This window comes from Solea solea, chromosome 10, assembly GCF_958295425.1.
Source record: "Solea solea chromosome 10, fSolSol10.1, whole genome shotgun sequence".
Lineage (NCBI taxonomy): Eukaryota > Metazoa > Chordata > Actinopteri > Pleuronectiformes > Soleidae > Solea > Solea solea.
This window is the reverse complement of record NC_081143.1, coordinates 23,873,496-23,896,006: the sequence shown is the minus strand read 5'-3', so window position 1 is coordinate 23,896,006 and position 22,511 is coordinate 23,873,496. Positions and strand designations below refer to the sequence as shown.

Genomic DNA, 22,511 nt, shown 5'->3' with positions numbered 1-22,511 from the left:
GAGTAGGTACTATTTTGTAGTGGAAAACCACGCTGTGCCGTGCCGAGCTGGGACCATAGGCAGAAAAGAGGCTAAAACTACATTCTATATGAGATAAAACCTCTGTGAAGTGGTTTAAATCCACCTCTGCTGGCCTCCTTCAATATGTCTGACAAACAATTCAAAGCTGATAATGTCCACACTATATTTGTGCTTGTACGTTAGTAAAAAAAAAAAGTCAGAAAATTGCTTTAAAATACAGTTTCAAAATGTTTAACGTACTTGACAAAACCACTTTAAAAATGATGATTAGAAAGAATGAACAAGCACTTTGGCAGCTGTGGGCAAACTTGATCATCTTAGACCAACATCAAAATAATTTACAGCCACGTCATCCATCACTGTAAGTGCACGTGCTCTCGCGTCTTACCCCGTTATTAAAGTATGTGTCTAAAATATTCAGTCCACAGTCCCTCCTCTTCTCATCAGCAGCGAGCTGATACATGGCCTGTCAAAGAAGAGCAGAAGTGTGAGCTATGGCACCAGCACAGGAAGCTGCACTCATTCTACCATCTTTAATATCACTCCAAATAAGGTCAGAGAGACACTGGCACCAGAAGACGAGAGGGTGAGACGGGGAGGAAAAGAGGGAAGTGAAGAAAGAGTGGTGAAGGTGGTCAATAAGAAACAAGACAGAGAGAGGAAGCAAGAAACACAAAAACACGCATGGGACTGTAAACAAATAGAGAGGTGTTACCGATGACAAAATATCTCATCTTAGTGAAAGCCGCAAACTGGCCAACATGTTTGTCTTCACGCTTTAGGGTGTTGCATCTGTCATCTACCACGATGATGCCTCAGATTTCACCCCATCACACCAGCACAGATTGTGTTTTTGGTCAAATATGGCTGTAGGCAGGGAGATGGTCTGAAGTTTGACTGCCTCCAGCCGTATGTTTTGTTTGAAAACAAGCTCAGCAGATGGGAATGTGACCAAGCCGTGCTACTACACATCGCGGCCAAAACACCGAGTTCTCAGTGGGACCGACCGCGCATGAAAGCGCTAAACTGTTGGTTTCATTTCTCGCATTTCCTCAGCCGGCGCAAGTATGTACGACGACGTACATGCCTGTCCACCTACCTAGAAAATGACTAATGTAGTTTCTTATTAAATAAACATGATTCCCCCCTGTTTTCCTTTCTCGCATACCTCCAGGGGCCTAGACACAAGCTTGGGCCTGTGTTTGCCTGCTCACCCAGGGGACCTGCCTCTGACGTGGGCTTGACCTCATGGAGGAGTGCATGGAGGAAGGGGAGGGGTCTGCGTTCTGCTTTCTGACAGCCTGTCTCAGGCGATAATCAGCCCCAATGCCCACCCCAACCAAGATTCGTGCTGCTGCCAATAAGAGGCAGGCAGAAGGACCTAACTTCCCTCTTCTGTATCAGTCCCACGAGAGGAAACACAGGGTCACACACAAGTACAAAGATGACATGTGAAAGAAGGAGTTTTGCTAGAAAAATAATCACAGAGTCAACAAGAGTAATTGTAAGAGACCTTCTCAAAGACTTACCACGGCATCCATGAACTCGATGCAGCGCTTCAGCTCTGGCCTGGTGTCACAGTACTGACGGAATAACAGCCGCCCGATTGGCTGCTTCTCACACAGACTTGTGTAGTCCCTCTCTGGAAGGAAGAAAGAGACAAGAGGGGAGACAGATGGAGAAAAGATTTTACACAAAAGCATACACAATAAAGGTCGTTCCAAACATGGGGTGAAAAACCCCCGGGATCAGTTGATGAAAAATACACATTTCTACAAACAATTTCTGTATTCCCCCCCCAAATTTATTCCCTCTATTGCTTTTCTTCTTCTTTTCTTTCCTGTTTAAATATTGTATTTAGCATAAGAATGTGACTATGGTCAAGAGGAAAGGAATTGGGCTTGTAACTGGAGGGTCACCGGCTCAAATCCCAGGATGGGTTTGAGGAAGACACCCAATCCCCCCATTGCTCCCTGGGGCACAGATAAGTTCCACCCACTGCTCCTGGTGTGTGTGTGTGTGTGTGTGTGTGTGTGTGTGTGTAAAAATAACTAATTCTAAATATTCAATGGGGGGAAAAAATAGATTAAAATGCATTTCGAGAGTGCAAACGTCTGCCAAGGCAGATTTTCACAGTGTCAGTGCACTCAAGAGCATCATTCCCAGCAATTTGGCCGAAATACAATTTTGTTTTTGTGTTACTATCAGAGTTGTAGTTGATTTTTTTCAATTTCGAACCAACCTACACAACATAGACCTATACAAGGTTTTACTACATGATAATATTCACAACACTGACACTTTTAGCAGAGATATTAATGACAAATTATGAAGTCATCTATCTGACTAGGCTAAGAACCACCACTAAATTTCTTCTCTTGGGCCATAACCAGAAGGTTTCATCAAAATATGCTGCACGCAAATGGACAGTAAAAGCTTAACAAGCTGAAGGAAAATAAACTAAGAAAGAATTCGATTATCAAAATAGTTGATGCTTTTTTCAATAATTAAAAAAAAGCTTTCTGATTTTTCAGCTTCGAAAATATGATTTTTTTTTCTGGTTTCTTTCCTCCATGCAACAAAGAAATCATTCAAACTTAATAAATTTGGCTTGTGGACAAACCAAGACGTTTAAGAGCATCATTGTTTCCAGGTTTGGTAAACATTTTACAACATTTTCTGACATTTTTACAGACCCAACAGGCCTTTCAAATCTCAATACTTTGTGGCAAATGAACATCATATACACAAAATGTTCAATATGTATATGGACCAATCCACCAATGAAGTTCAAATGTACATTTACAAACCAGGGAAGTGCCATTGTATGTTTATACAACAAAAGAAGCCCTTGTGTTAGTGTTTTCAAAGGGGGTTGGAGTCTTTAAATGTAAACAAAATAAATTACTGTATACTTTGTGTCATTTCCTACTTAAAAATGTCCATTAAAAAATGTGGAAAAACAACAGTGGGCAACATTTGTTTATGCTGCAGAACAAAGCGTGTGTTAGCATCATTTCTGTGTGTGTGTCTCTGCAGCTGGCCTCAGCTTATTAGGACTAATGGCGTCCATTTGAGTCATATTTCCTCTGGTACCAAATGAGGAAGAAGACCCAGGACGTTTTCAATCACTGAGTGACAGTAAGGACGCGCATAGAGACACACAAGATAAACACACAAACAAAAATAGGCCACACACGTTCATGTACACATGCACACTTCTGAAGCAGGAGAAGAAGAGGAGGAGGAAGAGAAGGAGGAGGGGGGACACATGGGATGACAATGTCCAAGTATTGACAGCTCCAGGACAACCTCTGACGGTCGGCTAAATCAAATCTTCAGAAGAGTTCTGTCCCAGCTGCACCATTCATTACACAACATTCCCGTCTGCTCCACAGATCACTGCGTCACATTCAGACTCACCCACTCATACGACCACAGACGCCCAAGTTATCAGTTCGTCAGCAAACAGAGGCTTTTAGAGACATTTAATTCCTTTCTGTTTCACTGTGAGGCCAACTTTGTGTTTCCAAATCGGGGGAACAAGAGGCCTTTCAGAGAATCTCGCCGAGAGATCTTAAACTACATCGCGCCGCCACACTTGCCTTCAGACATCGCCTTTCATCTTTGATCAGCCAGTTTGTGGAGGCTTGCTTTGGTGTTTCCCTATCAGCTGTGTTCAGCTGTGAGCTGGAGCTGGGAAAACCCCACACACTGGTGCTCGGTCTGCACAGAAGCAAAATGTTTGTTTGAGGTCTGTGCTGTTTACCTCTGTGGTTTGATTTATTTATCCAGGTGAGGACAATCCTTTTAGAGCTGTGTGTATAATCAAATAATGGCTTCACAACGCCCGAGATGTATCTCTGTATCTCTCTCAGTACGGCAGTTTATAACGTCATTGAGTAATCTGACTATAAATTAAATTATCCAGGTTTGTTAGTCCGACTATGACTAGCTTAATTTCAGTCGGACTAATGGGTTTACATGACGTTAAGAAAACCAAATTATTGTCTGAAGCCTGCATTCACTAGATCTTATGTGCTGTAGTGACTTTAGTTTCAAAAGAAAACAAGAAAACCCCACACAGCTGGATCTCAAAGAGTCAACATGTAGTGAAACTTGCTTCACTGTCAAGTACCATGTTGTACTTTTGCATTTTAGCTACACCTGAAGGCAAGTAAGTCAAGTAAATAATGGCAACTGTAATAGCTCCTGTAAGTTTTTCTCATCGCAGTCTTGATAATCCCTTAATGCATGTAATTACACCTTAAACATGGTTAAAGTTACCAGGTTAGATTATCTAGCATCCACTCATGTGGTTTCGGTGTCTTGCTCAAGAACAGGTTTCCGTCTAATAATTAGATCCCAACCTGTACTGAATCCCAGACAAACTGGTCAGTGTTTGAGGCGACACACTAATATTAGCGTAATAAAGGAACATTACAATAGTCTTTAAGGGCTTTGCATGTGTGTGTGTGTGTGTGTGTGTATTGTTTTTAAATCAATTTACCCAATGAGCAACTAAACGCATCTGGGTGAAATTTGTCATATCCCAAAATAAAAGGAAAATACTTTATTTTAATATACTTGGTATTGAAATAATATGTCTAAATGCAGGCTTTTGTATCTTTTAAAACCTATTTTTGCCAGGCATTCACTACATGTATTTATATAACTGTCACATCCAAGTACCATATCACATATATTTACATCACTGCATACTAGTGTGATCTTCTTCCTCCATGTCCACAGGGTTAACTTTCAACAGAACACAAATATGTACAGTATTATATATAGATATACAAAGGAAAAGCCCCAGGGAAAGTGTGACATTCTGAACTTGTGTCAAAACAGTTGTGCTTGTGTAAACCGCCCCCCCTCAAAAAAAAAAAGCTACTTTCATTTATTCACGGTGTAAAACAATCTTTTTATTCACTGCAGTCTCTACTATCTCCATGCCAGAAGGAAGCAAGTAGTGTTAGCATTAGCATATAAACTGTAATTTGTTTACATTTTTAATGGTTCATGGTGAATTGTGACTTGGCAAAACATCCCCAGCAAAGGAACACGCTGGCGATTTTAGTGTCTTTGTTTTTCATGACCCAAACTCTAAACAAGTCGACTGTATAAAAACACAGCAGATCCCTGTCAGAGCAATAATTAATAGCAGACATATCTTCTTCTTCTTCTTCCGGCTTCTCCCTTTAGGGGTCGTCACAGCAGATCTTTTGTCTCCATCTTGTCCTATCCCTCGTGTTCTGTTCTGTTCTGTTATACCAACTGTCCTCATGTCCTCCTTCACAACATCCATGAACCTTCCCTGTGGTCTTCTGCAGCTCCATCATTGTCCAACATAATCACTGTCCCTCCTCTGCACGTGGCTAAAGCCATCTCAACCTCAACTCTCCAAACCGTTCAACTTGTGCTGTCCCTTATTTCATGCATATATATATTTATTTTTTTTTTTTTTGGTAATATTTATATTTATATTTTGCTTATGTATATTTATACTATTTTACAAAAGCATTTCTTTTTTACTTTATGCTGGTGTTTTTGAGTGGACAGCAAAGTAAGAATTTCATTGTACAGGGAAACGTGTTTCTTTACTGTGCATATGACAATAAACACTTTGAATCTTGAATCCTGTCAAATATGGTTTTTTTTAGAATCCTGTCCACCCTGGTCCACAAAGATCTCAGCATCTTCAGCTCTGGGGTTCCCACACCTTGGTTAACATCAAATTCACCTTCACTCGCTCATTGTTCTGCATGGAATCTCACGCTCCAACGGTGGAGAGAGAGACAGCGTACAGTGACCACAACACCGCTCAAAGTAATTATGCCTCAACCTCTGTTCTGCGTAGGACTAGTCTACGTACATCAAGCAATGATTTGGCCATGTGACCAGAGAACAACAGCTGTGTCTGACACATTAACAGCAACATCATACCTGGATAAACGCGGAGTTCTGTGTGTGTGTGTGTGTGTGACATCAAGTACATTTGTTCAAATATCTGAAAGAAAAAGAGGGGTTAAAAAAAAAAGAGAGTGCAGAAGACATCAAGGCGTCAGAAAAAAATGGGTCAGAGATCAAGAGGAATGGGGGGGGGGGAAGAGACAGAGTGTGTAGTAGTGAAGTCTGAACTAGTCTCGACAAGTAACCGAGTCAGAGACCTAGCTGCAATTATAACTTGATGACTTAATTAATACTCCAATTCAGGTCAACACAAGTGCGAGTTGGTGACACAGTGAACATCCACATATATATGCAATTAACACACCAACAACTTGTTTGATCTGGCAGCCGAGTCATGGAGTCCCTATGTTGGGGTTAGTGAGGTTCGCTGCGACGTTAAAATCTGAGCGTTCCAGTAAGAAACGTACGACTAGGAACTTGGATGTTCTTAATTCCTACTACAACTGGGACGCACACAAAAAAGAAGCAGCAACTATCACCTCATCCCTCCGTACTAATAAAGATACTGAGCCTTTTTAAACCTCCATCTAAAAACGAGGAGTTAACCATGCATGTGTGGCGTAAAGTAATGGGTGCACATGTCCTGTGTTTATTGGACAGATACCAGAATAAAGTGGAAAGTCAGAAGACAGGAGATGGCCGGGGAGGAACGGGCGAAGGAGAGTCCAAGATTGGCAGACAAAGTGGCTGCAGCCTACATAATGTAATCTGGGCTTCCTAGAAGTACTGCACACTTGTCAAGGCTAAGGTCAAATGCCTGATATTATCAAGACACAACAAAGACACAGCTATCAGCTGCTGTACTGTATCCTTCTATCCACTGTGCCTACATGGGGCAGGGGCATGTGTGTGTGTGTGGGTCTCGTGGATGTGTGTGTGTGCATGCACATGCCTACACGTCTGTGTGTTTAAGTACTCAAAGGGGATTATTTTGATCCTGTGCTCGGTGTGATAGGGAAATTACGCAATAGTGTCTATGTAATAGTGACGTATGTTACCCTCAACAGCTGCTATGTGCGCACACACACACGCAGGCTCATACAGTCAATTTTCTTTATCCTCTGCTCAACGTACCATGCTTCTTCACACCAAGGGTGACATTTACTTACTGCAGGGTTTTTTTTAAGCAAATATCATCCATTATCACAGACAACAACAGACACATTCAAGTTTATGACATTTAGATCAGTGGGTAAGAGTTTTGTGATATGCAGTGTGGATTGTGTCCCTCGTTGTTGTGTCTTCATAAAGAGATATCGCTGTATTAGGAGCGTGCATCTACACTTTTGTCCTCCCACCGTTTCTCTCCCTATAAGAAATCTGTCCTTCCAACTGTAAAAGCCCCCCCCACACTCTTTGTTTCGATTATTCACTCACTCTCCATAACTCTCCTATTCTGAAGTGGTGGAGAGAGAGAGCAAGAGAGAGAGAGAGATGCAGATAGTGGGAGGGGGAGGCACGAAGATAGAAAAGAGGGAGGGTTTGTGGGGGAGGGTAGCACTGCAATCTCTGGCGGAGATAGCTGTGACGCACTATTACGCACACACATACAGGCACCAACACACACACACACACACACAAAAGTGCTGTGGCATTCAGAGAACCTGGGTGTGTGGAAGGGGATGAGGAGATAAAAGAGCCCAGGAGAGGAGCACTTGTCTGGGCCACAAAGATAAAAAAAAAAAACCCTGTCAAGTCAACCCTGGATGCAGAGAACAGGAAGGACTGAAGACATTGGGAAGTTTGGTAAGGAGACAGATAGTGAAACACAACAAATGTTAAGAGCAAGACTTTGAGACGAGAAAACACACACACACACGTACACATACGCAGATCGTGTTTCCCGTCCCCTGCCTGCAACTGCGGCGGGTGGAGACGAGTAGAAGCAGGAAGGAAGTCCAATCTGAACTTCCTCCAACAGTTGGACACACCCCTAACGACACAGCATGGCACGTTTTGCCTCTCTCTCACACACACACACACACACACACCCACACACACACACACACACACATGCTATTTCTTACCGATGGTGCGACGTAGCTCCTCGCACTGGCTGATGTGCGGGAGTTTGAGCATCTCCTTCCATTTCTTGCTGCGACCATTTCTCTTCCCTCCTCCACCTGCGAGACACAGACACACACAGTGAAAATCAGACCATCAATCAAATCACTGCTTCAGCACTGCATTTTGGGGGTGGGGGGGGGGGGTCTCCACCACATCCATCCAGTGGCATTTGCAGCACAAGAACAGGAAGACACCCTGCGAATGTGTGTGTTTGTACGTGCGTGAGCACAAGCATGTTGACCTTGCAGTAACCACAGACAGGGACAGCTGGTTCATCTCACCAGTCACCTCTATGCATCATGACAGAGCATGTGGTGGAGAATGTTGACAGCTTCAGAGATCTCTCACACTCACACACCAACATAAAGGTCTTTCCATAGAGCCTGGTCGAGCATAAGCCAAACACAACTTGCATTGAGCATAACTCGCATAAGTATCGAGAGTCCCTTTGACGGATCAGGTGACACCGGTGTGAAGAGTGGCAAAAAAAACAACCTGTTTGTTGTTTATGACCTTTAGGCATAAACATACTCTTCGAATGGCTGGAGGTCACTCCATACTTTTTGAAATGCACATTCAAACTGTGTGTGTGGAATCTCATCAGGGGTGATCTAAGGTATTTACTACCTGCGGCAAAGCACTGAAGTTGAAGAAGGGAGTACTGTGATGAGACGCCGCTTTGATGGAGACAACAGAAACAGATGTTCAAAGAGAATACAGGAAATTAGAGGTGAAACAATGAATCGATGAACGATTGCTAAATTAATCGAGAACTATTTTGCTAATCGATGAATCGGTTTAAAGCTTTTTTCATGATTAAAACGAGATTTCCGATTGTTTCAGGTTCTTAAATGTGACTATTTTCTTTATTTCTTTGCTCTGGACAACAAAGAAATCATTAAAAGTTAATTTTTTTGGTTTGTGGACAAAACAAGACATTTGAGAACATCATCATTTCCAGGTTTAATGAACACCGACCAACATTTTTTAAGGTTTTCTGATTTATGGACCAAACTATCAATCAATTAATGGAGAAAATAATCGACAGATTGATTGATTATGAAAATAATGGTTAGTTACAGCTCTACAGGAAATCTTCTTGTATCAGTGTGCGCGCGCGTGTGCATGCGTTCGTGCATGTGTGTTCATCTAAAAATGCAGCCATGAAATGAAATCTTGTTTTAATAATGAAAAAAGCTTCAAACCAATTAATAGATTATCAAAATAGTTGGCGATTTATTTCGTCATTCACAATTATCGAGTATTTGTTTCAGCTCTAACAAGAACTCAACAACTTTTCACAATGACGGCACTTTTACATTATTTTGTGCATATTACATAATCAAAAAACTAATTTAGTTTTTATATTATTTAAAAAACAAACAAAAAAAATAACATTTTGGGGCCACCAAATGTGAATGTCTGCAGTGGTTGCATGTTCTCACTGCCTCTATATTAATATTTAAAAATAGCAGAGACAACAACTTGAAGACCAACATCCTTTTTTGATATAAATTGTGTGCATGATAAATTAAAAAAAACAAATCTGGTAAAACTAGATATAAATCTGGGTTAACAAAGGACATTCGTGTGATGTAAAACAAACAAAACTAAAAGAATGTTTAGAGCTCTGGCCCCGAATAACCCGACATCAGACTGAGCTCACTTAAAGCAAGTTTATGTTACCAAAGTCTTGGACTTCACTTTTAATAAAAGCCAACTGTTGTTCTTACTTGAAGGGGAGATGCTATGCGCCAAGTGGCATTATTGCAGAAAAATAAAAATCTCACGAAGCATTCATCTCTTACTAAGATCAAAGAGTCACTGGCCGATCACTTTATTTTTAAATCTCACAGACGTGGATCCTGGTGATATTTTCATAGGAGCCATGAGCAGAACTCAAACAAAACCATGATTCTCTATTAGGGATGTTGATGAACTGTTAAAGAATTGTTCATTGTCATTTCTCCAGGCCTCACATGCAGTGTGTTTTGTGACTTCAACCAGCAGAGGGCGCACATTGACCCAAAGCAAGCATATAATTAGAAAAAGTCTCGATGCTAGTTGTTCTTTTTTTAAACAGCACAGAAATATTTTAACAGAAATAATAAAAAAAAACCTTAGTCCAATCTGCTGACTGGTGGAAAGCAACTGCACCACGTTTCCTAAGGTTAGTCGGGTGAATATCTGTGTATCACAACGACATCCGTGCCATCAGAGAGTTTCTCTGCAGCCTGACGACAAAAGAGACTTTTTTTTTTTTTTTTTTTTAAGCAAAAGCCTCATTGGTTTACTCGTCTCACCTAACTTATGTTATGTTTATATAATTTACAGTTAACAATTATCTAGTGCTATCATAACCAAAAAGGCTTTTTCTAATGATATACATTTCTCGTACCCTGCGAGACTGATACATGAAAAATGGTACGTGACGCAGAAAAATGGGGGACCTTTTTCAATGCTTTCCACACCTTGGTTAACATCAAATTCAATGACTTTTCAAGGACTTTCCAGGACCAATTCCCTCAAATACAAGGCCTGAATGTGCCGACACAGCTCAAGATAGGAGGGCAACTTGTGATTGTCCTTGGGATCTTGGTCAAGCCAGTATTTGTCTTTTTTTTTGGAGATTTTGGTATTTTTGCTCTCTCTTGCTTAATGTTACTCGCACATTTGTCTACATGGAATCTCACGTCGACGGTGGAGACGGTGTACAGCGATCACAATGCTGCTGGTAACTATGATTCCATGTTTGTTCTGCGTAGGCCTAGTCCTTTTCAAAACCTTTCAAGGTTCAAAGTCAAATTCACAGACTTGAAAGGATTTCAAGGACCCGTGGGAATCCTGTAACTGTGGTAATAATCGCAGAAATGATCGATTTACTCGACCACCTTGGTAGAAAAACACGTGTTGGAGAACCAAGAATGCACGTAGTTGCGTTAACAGACACAAACTCGGCTGCGCCGCTCCCCCTATTGCTCTAACTCGCACACTCGCTCAATACGACCATTACTGGTCATACAACCTTGCGCTACAATTAGCCTACTATCGTTTATTGTAAATGTAACCAACTAATAAATGCAACGTACACCCAGCTTTGACGATAACGCTTCGTTAATCTTTGCACCTAGAAAAACGAAAGAAAAGTTAAAATCTCAACAGGCCTTCAAGCCAGATTTTAGCATGCGACATGTTTTTATTACGCGACAGTAAAAAGGACACGTCCACCAACAACGCGATGAGCTGGCACCTTTTCCAGAACTTCAAGCTTCAAGCATTTCCACAGAAAAAAAAAAAGGTTCCAGTCCCAGGACCAGACTGGCAGCAGCTCCACTCTCCTTGGAATGTCAGTAACCAATTTGGATAAGCTGCAGTCGCGAGATTCTATCGAACACCTTCGAATGCAAGGCGGAATCATTTTAAAAGCAAATCTGCCATGTTCTCTCAGTCCCCGCGCCTTTTTTTAAGTGTAATGCTGAACAAATGAGTGCATTTTCACCACTGACTGGTACATTTCATTCTTACAGATATCAAAGTACAGGCTGAAACTCAAAAGCAAGCAATAGAACTAGTATGAAACAGGCCCCTGCACCATGTAAAATCAACATCACACATTCATTTTCCACTGTAAAACTTCTCAGTGTGTTTTGAAGACACCAGTAGGACAGTAGTGACAGAGAGACAATGCAGCAAAGACATTTTTTTCACTACATAGACACACATCTGGTTTCAGAGTCAGCAGATTACAAGCCCGTTCGATCACACATGTGTTTTCCAAAGTCTGCACACTAGCCTGGGCTCAAGTGAACCGTGAAGGCTGTGACAGTTTGAGGACAACAGAGAGGGAAATCCTCTGCCCCATAAGTTCACGAGACACCAGCTGTCCCGGTAGTGACACGTGATGGCTTCAACACAAACACACACAGGGGGTCACCATGGTCAAACACCTGCAAAACAACACATACACAGGTCTGTCCAGCTATTCTTCTCAGGACACTGCACTGACGTCCATTTATACGGACAATTCCCCGTCTAATCCTCACCTTAATGTAACCAAATGTGTCAAATGTTAGTCCTAAACTTAACCAGGTCCTCAGAAACCAGGCCCTGCCTTCTTAAGAGCAGGTTTGGGGACTACTGGTTCTGACAAGGTCAGTGTTAATGCCACAAAAGGTCCTACAGAGTATGTACACTTTATGTCATGCTCTCAGCTCCACAGGAACGCCCTGACCTCGCTACTCCTGCAGCATAGTCCGTGTACTTTTAAATCTGGTCCTGTGCTGAAAGTAAAACAATAGAAACCAAAAATTGACTCAACTAGCCGTGTAATAGTAACACGCACACAAAAAAAAGGGCCCATTATTTCACACTGCCACACCTTTAATGTCTAAAGAGCAGCTGATATGTTGATGTTGTGGATGTGGACCCACTGGTTCCATGCGATCAATGCTGACAGGCACGCTAGCAAACCTGTTGTGGGTCTGCAGGGCATGTGCATGCACACAAACACCTACACAAACACCTACACACACACACACACACACACACACACACACACACACAGAGAGAAAAGATGTAGAGGTAAGCACACACTCACACAAACACTGTTCTCTCTTTATGGCAGGAAGAGTAAAGAGCCACAGCAGAGACAAATGTTGAACCATCATACCGGCTGCGTGAGGATAAACAGTTTCTCCTTAAGCCTCGTTTCCATGATACGGTACGGTACAGTACAGATCAGCTCGCCGCTGTGCACTTTGGAAGAGTTTGTCCTGATCTGACTCGTGTGTTTGCAAAAAAAAAAGCGTAACACGGCGATGCTTTGCCAATAAATTCTACAAAGACAAAGAACGCGACACCGTCTAACAAAGAGCATCTTGCCGTGCGGTTGTTTGTCACAAGAAGTGAGAAGGCTGCATGGAAAAAAAACACAGGGGTGCAGTGTGTCTAGCTCCGCCCCTTTAGGACTGTACCACTGTACTTGGTAGACCAGTGAAAGAGTGCCAAATCTGATATGATATGGATCGGTTAGCGCTTAGTGGAAACATTTTACACACCAAAAAAACTGAATGATTAATAAATATAATCAAACAAAAATCCTCATCATGAGTCGATATTAAACTCAGAATAATTTTTTTATACATTTTTTATACAGACTATAGATGTCATTTGAACATTTGGAGGGGGTACATTTCAAAATCTACAGCCTAGATGGTCATTCGATCGTGAGAAGTAATAACTACATGGTCCTGCAGAGGGCACTGTGAGCAAACCATGGCCTTGGATCACATTTACACCTACTGAGTGTCCAATTAACTAGAGAACCCAGACAAAACCAACACAAACTCCATAAAAGGAAGACCCTTGGTGCAACTGGGTCGCAAACCTGGGTCTTTTTTTGTTGTAAGGCAACAGTGCTAGCCACTACTCCACCATGTGGCCAACAACAATCTCTCAGCGCTTTAATATAAATCGGTTGATCTGAGAGAGAGAACTACACTTGTGCACGTCCCATGGGCTCGGCTTACTGGTTCACACTGAAATCTGTGAGATCGTGGGATGTCTTGACGAATCACAGGACGGTTCAGAGAGAGAGAGAGAGGGTGGGCTCTCCTGTCAGCTGTTCCACTACACTACACCTACTCTCTGCATACAGTGCAAAGAAGCTTAAAAAGGGAATAGGGTTTGACAACACGGACAAACATGTTTATCTCGGTACAGATAGAGAGATGGAGAGATTGCCCTGGGTCATCTGTTGCAAAGGAAACGGGTGTCTTTTAATAACCTGCGGATGGAGCTTAACATTCATAACTAATACTATTATTATAATTACTATTATTAACATCATCTTCATTAATCCACTACATATTCCAAGTAATCCTGTCTTCTGCTGCTTTAACCGTTTAGCTGCTCAACAGAGAATGGGGATTTGGTGATGAACTGATGATTCATTGTTCCAGAGACAAAAGGCTAAATATTTGTCAATCACACACAAGCCTGTACCCTTCACATTTGGGGGTTTTTCGGCTGAACAAAACAGACATTGGTAGCATTTTTGGCAACTGTATCGTGTTTCACAGACTACAACTGACTACACAATGACAATACGTAACTCGAGTAGTACCCAACTTGCATTCCATAAAAAAAAAAAAAAAACCAAAACATGAAACTTAATCTTCACCTAAACTTAAGGTCAGAGGGAAATAAAAGGAGTGACGGAGACAAAGATCTCAACAAAGACACTGACAAGAAAAAGAAAGAGAGATTTAAATACCACGCTGCTATGGAAGAGTGTGTCTGTCTGTGTGTGTGTGTGTGTGTGTGCGAGTGAACGTGTGCATGTGTGCACATGCCTGTGAGAGCCGGCTGGGCCACCCCACCCTGTTTAATGTCACTCTGACGTCAAAGCCATGTGTGCAGGCCCTTAATGCAGACAGGATGGAGCAAGTATTTATTTAACTTTGGTTCTCCCCTCCGAGAGAACGGGGCCCTCCATAAACACCGAACTTCAGAGCAGCTTCGCTCGGGCCGAGCTACAGCCAGCGCTGAGATCATCGCACAGGATCTTGGGTAACATCTCTGCACATGCACGGACGGCAGTGATGGGATTCAGAAGTTGAGAAATGTGAGGACGCGCGATCCTTTTCCTGAAAAAGACTCGACGTCAGCGGGGTCATCGCGGTCGCACAGCAGCAGCAGCAGCAGCAGCAGCAGCAGCCAGATGTGTAAGATGTTACACATAATATATCTGCTTTGAGTCACACTGGCCACTGTTGCCTCACATCATCCTCTTCTCCAGTTCCCCCCACGTTTCCTGTCGCTTGCTACTGTCAACTTCCCAACAAAAGCAAAATACTTCAAAAGAAAAGAGCCATTAAAGAAAGTGCCAGACAGCTTTGGCCACAGATGAATGGCTGACCCATCATAACACTCGGGCTCTTTTAAAACAACTTTATGTAACCAAATTCTTCCCCGTTGGTAAAAGTCCAACAGTCAGTCATTTCATTCAGGGGGGGACACAGAGTGCCAAAATGGCATCAATGCAAAATGCGAGAAAGCCGCTGAATGTCAAAGGGCGGCGGCTTTCATCTAACTCTGCGGAGCAGACGTGGATGCAACGCGAGCGACGTCATTAGCTGCGAGTGTGAGGCGAATTTTCATATCTGTCTGCTTATTCATTTAAAAAAAAAACAGGACAGAGAGAGAAGGAGGGTGGGGGCTTAGACGGAGTATTCACATGCAGCTTTTGTTTGTATGTTTCTGTCAGTCTGAAGTGAGTTATGAGTGCATTAGTGAATGCGCTGTATATCCACGGGTCTCTTCTGTCTCTGGTCCATTTCCTTTCCGAGATGGGCCGCAGCTCTCACGTGCTCCTCACATGCAGCAGCCAAACAACACCATCCAAAATATGCTCCTGTCCCTTTCCTATCAAGTGGGAGAGGGAGCCAGAGTGACCGCCATATCAGAGTTCACAAAACATCCACTATAGGTGAGGATTTTATATTTTTTCCCCATGGCAGTTCAGAGTTCACGACATATTTCACACCTAAAAGTGTTGTTCGCATACCTGAATGGCATTTAAATGGCTTTTTTTATCTGTTTATGAGCCAGTGTCATGTGCCACAGTCATTTAAAGTCATACAGAAAAAGAGATACTACAGTCAGTGAATTCATAGAAGCCTGGCCTTAAGAATGGAGGTCACAAAAAAAGTCCTCTGACCATGAAACAAATAGTTTTGAGAAAGAAAAAAAAAAACTATAAGTGGTTTGTTAAATAAAACAAAAACACTGATAACACTGTCATTTAGCGAGATATTTTGAGCTGGATAATCACACAGAGAATATTTGGTTCTAGCCGATCCCTCATCTGATTGTGGACCCCCTCCCTGCAGCAGGCACATAGGCAGAGGACCGGCTTTAAATGGCCGCAGTGCTCTCCTAAAAAACATTACTTAAATGGTAGGAAATGAGAGAGGGTCACGCATAGTTTAGGCCCATTGTAATATGAGCATACGCACGCACACTGTAGGCACAATGGAGCCTTGCCATGATAAATGAATGGGCCTGTTGCTTTCCCAGTCACTCGCCCATACAGTGTGTGTGATTGGCCCGACTCGCCCCACGATAAGGAAAACATTAGCTGCAAGTATCTCTGTTTCTGGGCCTATTCAAAGCAAAAGGCCCAGTGTTTGCATAAGGTAACCCATCTGTATACTCACACATCAGCTGAGGGAGCGGAAAAGGAGAAACATGTGAACATCATGCAGCACTCCCTTCTCTCACATGCCCCCTCTGCTCTTCCTGTTTCAGCCTCAATTTCTGAATAAAAAATATTTTTCCTGAAGATTTAATTAGAGTTGGACGATGCGGCCAAAACAAAGTATTTCAATATTCAACCCAATTAATGTAAGACCGTCGTGTTTTTAGGTGTTCTTATTAAAGGCTTAAAAATGTTTTCTCTGAGGAAAAACAAGTATGTGAATATTTTGAGGTTTAGTAAACACCAGTTTTTTTTTTCAACATTTTACAGAAGTATTTTAAGGAAATAAGGCCCAGTTCGTATCATTACTGCTATGATTATTCATTATAATACAATGATTTTATAATCAACAGCATTTTGTTATACTGCTTCTAAATAAAAAAATTACCTTGTGATAATTGTTTTCATTTCCAAGCCCTCACCCTAAACTTTAAGCACTGACCCTATTTACTCTGACACTGGTCCACTAAGACAGATACAAACACACACACTCTGGCTCATTCCAGCAGCATGCTGTGGTGTTTTGCAAGACCGTTCCTTCCTCTGTGTTAGATGTTCCATAAAACGTAGCTGAGACGTGCTTGAAAACTGACCCTTGTTTTCACAGTGTCTTGAGGGAGGGGGGGGGGGGGGGGCTACGAGGGAACATGGAGAGACTAAACTTCAGCAAGACAGGCCAAGTTTGAGCATGTACGGGCACAAACTGAAAGGTTAACCATCTATATGTTATCTACAGCTGTCTCTCTGACGAAGGGCCCACTGGATAAATCCATGGCCAGGGCACATGAAATAAAAGTGGCCTCTCCTCCAACACCGAGCCCTTGAATGCGGAACACATAGCACATATTACACCTTGAAGATTATCTTTGATAAAAAAAAAAAAACACCTTCCAGCCATACCTGAAGGCTATTTGACATGAAACGTAACCAGGGCCAGACAAAATTGTGACTCCTGGAATGTGGTTTGAAAGGTAAACTGATAAAACATGACAAACCTTTGACATTTAATATGCCTGTGACTGCACTGACTCTGCCTGACCTCTAAAAACTTTATTCCAACCATGGGAACTCGTAAAACACACTGACTTTGTTAAAAAAAAAAAAAAAAAAAAAAATCAGGCTGACAGCTGTCATCTCACAGGACGAACGTCCCATTCAGCATGTAATAAAGCAGCTGCAGCAACGACCATGATGTTTGCAAATGGCTCGAAAATGTGGCTCTTTATGGTCACTGGGCTTGCCAAGATATCGTGCTAATGAACTTCCCAGTAGCCACCCAGCAAAGCGTCGCTGGTAGCGCCGTGCATACGCAACACGCCGAGTCTCCTTCTCCGCACGGCCCATTTGTGGGTGTCATGACTGTAAAACGAGTCCCACATCAAGGGACAGTCACAAAGCAACGCGTTTTATGGGCCTCAGCTGGAGGAAACACCCCAGAGTGATGACAACAAGCGTTAGCCTAGCTTTAGCCGCAGAAGTAATAAAGCTACGCCGGCTAACGTCACAAGAAAGATCCTCCATATAAGTGGAGCGCGGTGGAGACGGAGAGGAAATCCCACAGAGCTTAGAGACACGATGTGTGTATCGGATACGTTTTAAACATGTAGGGTGGAAATGAATTACATACGCAGGGATCAAACTTCCGTCTGTTAATCACAGGAATGCGAGTGCCGGACTGCCCGCATTCCTTACTTTTTCATGAAGGCAGTCAGGAACATGACAGAAACACTGGAGAAAAAGTTCGAGTGACATCCCTAATCGGCTGACTGTCATGAGTGGGAACAGGTCCAGCTCCATCCTGACCTTACCGTACTCTGGTACCCACAGGGAAGGGTGCCAAAAATGGAACAGTAGGGGCTGGTTATTTTGGTACTCTTCCTAATGGAAACGCAATACCATACTGAACCAAACGGAACCCTTCCACTCAATGGAAACACGGCTGTAGGCTACATCCACCAGATACACCTGTTATCCATACTAAGCCAGTTTTCCAAGTCTGGAAACAGAGACCTTTGGAAACCCCGACACTACTAGGGCTGGGATGATATGCCTTTGTCTCACATGAACGACTGTGACGGCGAGACTTTGATTCACGCTTTTTGTTGCCTGTGCAACTGATGATTGCAGTGCACTTCTTTCTGGTCTTCCCAGAAATAAAGCATAATGTCAACTGCAGCTGTTCCACAGCGCCACTGCACGCACGTTGACGAGGACCAGAAGGAGAGCGCACATGACACTCGTGTGCATCAGAATCAACTTTAAAGCTCTTAATTGTTTCCTGATTTGTTTTTGATCCATCAGCGCTCAAGAACCCTCAGGTCTAGTGGAAGTCGCCTTTTAATGATCCCAAAAGTCAGAATAAAAGAGCCATGGTGAGGCTTCGTTTTCTTATTACGACGGTGACGACTGTGAACTGTGAAGACCTGAGGGCAGAACAGCGTGTCGATACTTTTATGAACAGACTGAAGACCGACCGTTTATTTTTAGTATGTTTATGATTATTTATCGACTTCCGTTTCATATTTTTTCATCTATTTATCATTTGATTTATTTAATAGGTTTTCTGGATGACTAACTACTGCATCCTTTTAACTCTGCCTATTATTTCCTGTTTCCTCAGCTCCTTTGTCTATGTTGCGTCTATTAACGCATGTGAACATAGTTTAGGGTGGGGGAAACTGTGAGATTGGGTGGGGTAAGTGTGTTATTGGGTGGGGTGGGCGGATTGGTTATGTTTTCATACAAATAAAAATTGACTGATTGATTAATGCTTTTGTCTCAACTCAACTGTATCACACACTTGGGGATATATCGATTTTTTTTTTCCCCCACCCCTAATTACTAATGAGACTATACTGACGTTATAATGGATGATTCGGGAACAAACTGTAACATTATGCTTGTCTTAGGTTTTACGGTTCCCCATTACCATTGTAAAATGTTCTCATGTATTCACATGGGAGAGTTAGGAATTACGTGCTTCCTTCCACTGTACTTTTTTGTCTTTATGAGCAGTCTGAGCCGCCCCGAGGCAAAGATAAAAATCTAAATACGGTAAAAGTAGCGGTTTTCCCTCTGTTCTTTCGCACCATGTGTACGTTTGTGTCAAACTGACAGAGGCGGAGGTAGAGACAGAGCGTCAGTCCCTCTAACCACTTCCCTTGATGTGTCATTTCAACTGTGACAGACCTGGCACACCCTGTCCCAGCTCTTCTCACTCTGGCCACCCACTTTCACATCAACAGGTATGTTAAAAAAAAAAAAAGAAAAAAGTAACGTGACTTAACTCGAGCGTTCTCTGCACTAAACCGACACGCAAGATGATGTCATCAGTCGTGTAGGACGGAAAGCTGCGTACACACTATTCGACCTATGATTCTGCACTCTGCATGTTTTACAGTCAGCACTCTCTAACCGGGAAAACATCCATCATCACCTCCCCTCCATGACCCGCAGCGAGGTCACACAGAGTTACAGAATGACCGCTTTAATGTCTTGCTCAAGGACACTTCAGCCGGGGAAAAGTCTTGCTGACTTGGTTGCTTGGATAAGGAAGAAGGAAAAAAAAAAAAAACAATGCTCCATGCTCCGTTCTGATGCATGCCACCTGCATGCGTGAAGAAAGGCAAACTTTCTGTTGCACAGTTGCTGTGGCTTTTGGCCTCAGATTTGCAAATATGTGTCTTGTTATTTTCTGTTGTTAAGATTTCCTTTGCGAGCAAAACTCAACTTTTAACTGTCTTGACATTTTATTGCGATAACTACTGATTAACGACTGATTTTCAACTGCTTTAATCGCGATTAAATGTCACTCAGCCAAACCTCCGTTGGACAGGAGCAAATGGCACGTATGTGATGCAAACAGGGAAGTAACAGTGTTGTCAATTTCACAACAATACGAGAACAACAGTATCTTTGATACTGCCGTAGACACGACACTAAATAATAGATCTTCCAGACAAAAAGTGGTGTTTCGTTTCACCTGCAGTGGGAGCAAAGTGGAGGGAAGTGGGAGCTTAAGAGAACACTGTCCCACACGTACTCATCATCTTTTGCGCTCCACTCATCACAGCCACTGCAGATCTAGTATAGCAAAAATTTTATAGTCATAATGTCCAGGGACTTCCTGATTTCCTGGACAAACTCAACAAAGACTATGCGCAGAAACTGCCAGACTTCCGTAGTATATTCCATAGGTGGCAAATTCACCTAGGTTTGTTTTCATGTGTACAGGCCCTGAGGCCATCTTTTGATTTGTTGTTTTAGCAACGCTATAATGACCGTACAGTATAATTATTTCTCAGTCTCTTCATTGGAACACGTCCAGAAAATACGGGAAACAAAACTGCTTCTACAGGTTAAAGTGCCAAGTATTAGTGTGACGACGTTGATTCTCTTATGCTGATTTTCCATCATGTTGCGGTTCTGTTTGGTACAGCACACCAGTGGTTCCCAAAGTCTGGGTCGTGACCCCACAGATGGGTCGCAGGAGATTTTTTTTGGGGGGTGCCCAAACAAATTTGCTGAATTTTCCCAATCTTTTTTGTTAAGATTGATTTTGAGATTTTTTTTTAAAAATGTATATATAAAATGAATTATTATTATTTATTATTATGTGTAAATTTGCTCTCGTCACCATTTGTATAGCTATTTGGGGTCACAATGGTTTGCCATGTTTAAAAAAGCAGTTTGTCTCCCAAATAACTCAAATCAGCCGACTGTCGTGGGTGGAGCCACCCTGACCTTACCGAACCATTTTACTCTGGTACCCCAAGCTAAGGGGATGGCTGGCGCCGGTTATTTAACGTAAAAAAAATACGTACCACACTGTATCATACTGAACCATTCCACTCGGTGGAAACACGGCTTTAAACCTGGAGTGGAACCCTAATTAATGTAACTGGTAAAAATGTATATTTTTGCTACTATTTCATGCTGACAACTGTGAAAAACAAGATTTTAACACATTGACGGTTTGCTAATACACAAGACCGACGTTCAGTCACATCATTCAATCCAAACGCCAATGATCACATAATTTGAAGCTGACCTGAGACTTTTATACAAACACACTCATATCCTTGTTATCCATGTTCTTGTTTACTCAGGTGCAAAATTTTGGTAACAGAAAGTTTTCGTTACTCGGGATGTACTCGAAACCGCCCTTTTCTTCTCCCTGATACGACAGCAACATCAGCCCGATATACATTCAGTCATTTTTACCACTTTTAAACATTCTGTGCCGACGCATTTGCCCACATACTGACCACGACCAGCCATTTAAAAACATAACTCTGCTCTTACAAAGAAGAAATAAACTGCTTCTGTTTTTATAGTTTGAGCTCTGTGAAGCATCCATGTGTAACAAATCAGATGTTACACTGATGTCATAATGGCTCATTCTTGATTGTTACATCCCTAGATGCAAATGATTAGATTTACTTAAGTCACAACCAAAGCATTATCAACAAATAATTGAGCATAGATCTAACCCTGAGACACCAGGCTCCTCCCACCCTCCGCTTGGTTTTTCGATTTCAAAGTGAACTCACAAATTTGCAAGATTTGCCACCACTGCAATTTAATAAAAGTTTAAATTGCGATTCAATATTTCAATGGTTGCATCCAACATTATTCTCAGAATTGATTCTGTTGATTATTTTCTCAGTTAATCGAGTAATCGTTCGATCCCAAACCTGGAGACTTGTCTTTGTTATATGGAGCAAAGAAACCAGAAAATATTCACATTAAAAAGATGGGTTTTTTTACATTCTAACGAATGAATCATTACATTTTTACATTCTACCTACATGGGTCAGCCCCTAGTTGATGCCCCTAGTGACACATATCAGTGAAGGCCTGATGGAGCCTCTGATGAAAAAGACCCAGGACGCTGACAGGTAGTGAGCCTGTGGATCTCATCCTGTGTGCAGCAGCAACAGCAGCAGCAGCAGCCTCACGACTAACACCCAGCACCATTTAACGGCAGGTGAAGCCTGGTGGCTCGTGAGGAGCTGCAGCTCTGAAATGGATCCACCGCCGCCGCCGCTGCTGCTGCTGCGGCTGCTGCAGTGAAACAAACCGTTTCACAGCAGTGTTTGGCGTTTAGTGTCGGGGCTGAAAACGCGCACAGAATATAATGCAAACCTTGAGTAAAGGAGGGGGTGGGCTCTCTCTCTCTCACCCT

General features: G+C 42.4%; 1 protein-coding gene across 2 annotated transcripts in view; it reads right to left on the bottom strand.

Moving 5' to 3' along the window:
* grk4 (G protein-coupled receptor kinase 4) overlaps positions 1–22,511 on the bottom strand; it is a 52,115-nt gene that overhangs the window by 28,073 nt on the left and 1,531 nt on the right. For both annotated transcript variants that reach the window (XM_058640004.1, XM_058640002.1), the window contains exons 2-4: positions 8,025–8,120; positions 1,551–1,663; positions 410–487 (exon numbers count right to left, since the gene is read on the bottom strand). In XM_058640004.1, the coding sequence (XP_058495987.1) occupies positions 410–487; positions 1,551–1,663; positions 8,025–8,120 (287 nt within the window). The remainder of the gene's footprint in view (positions 1–409; positions 488–1,550; positions 1,664–8,024; positions 8,121–22,511) is intronic.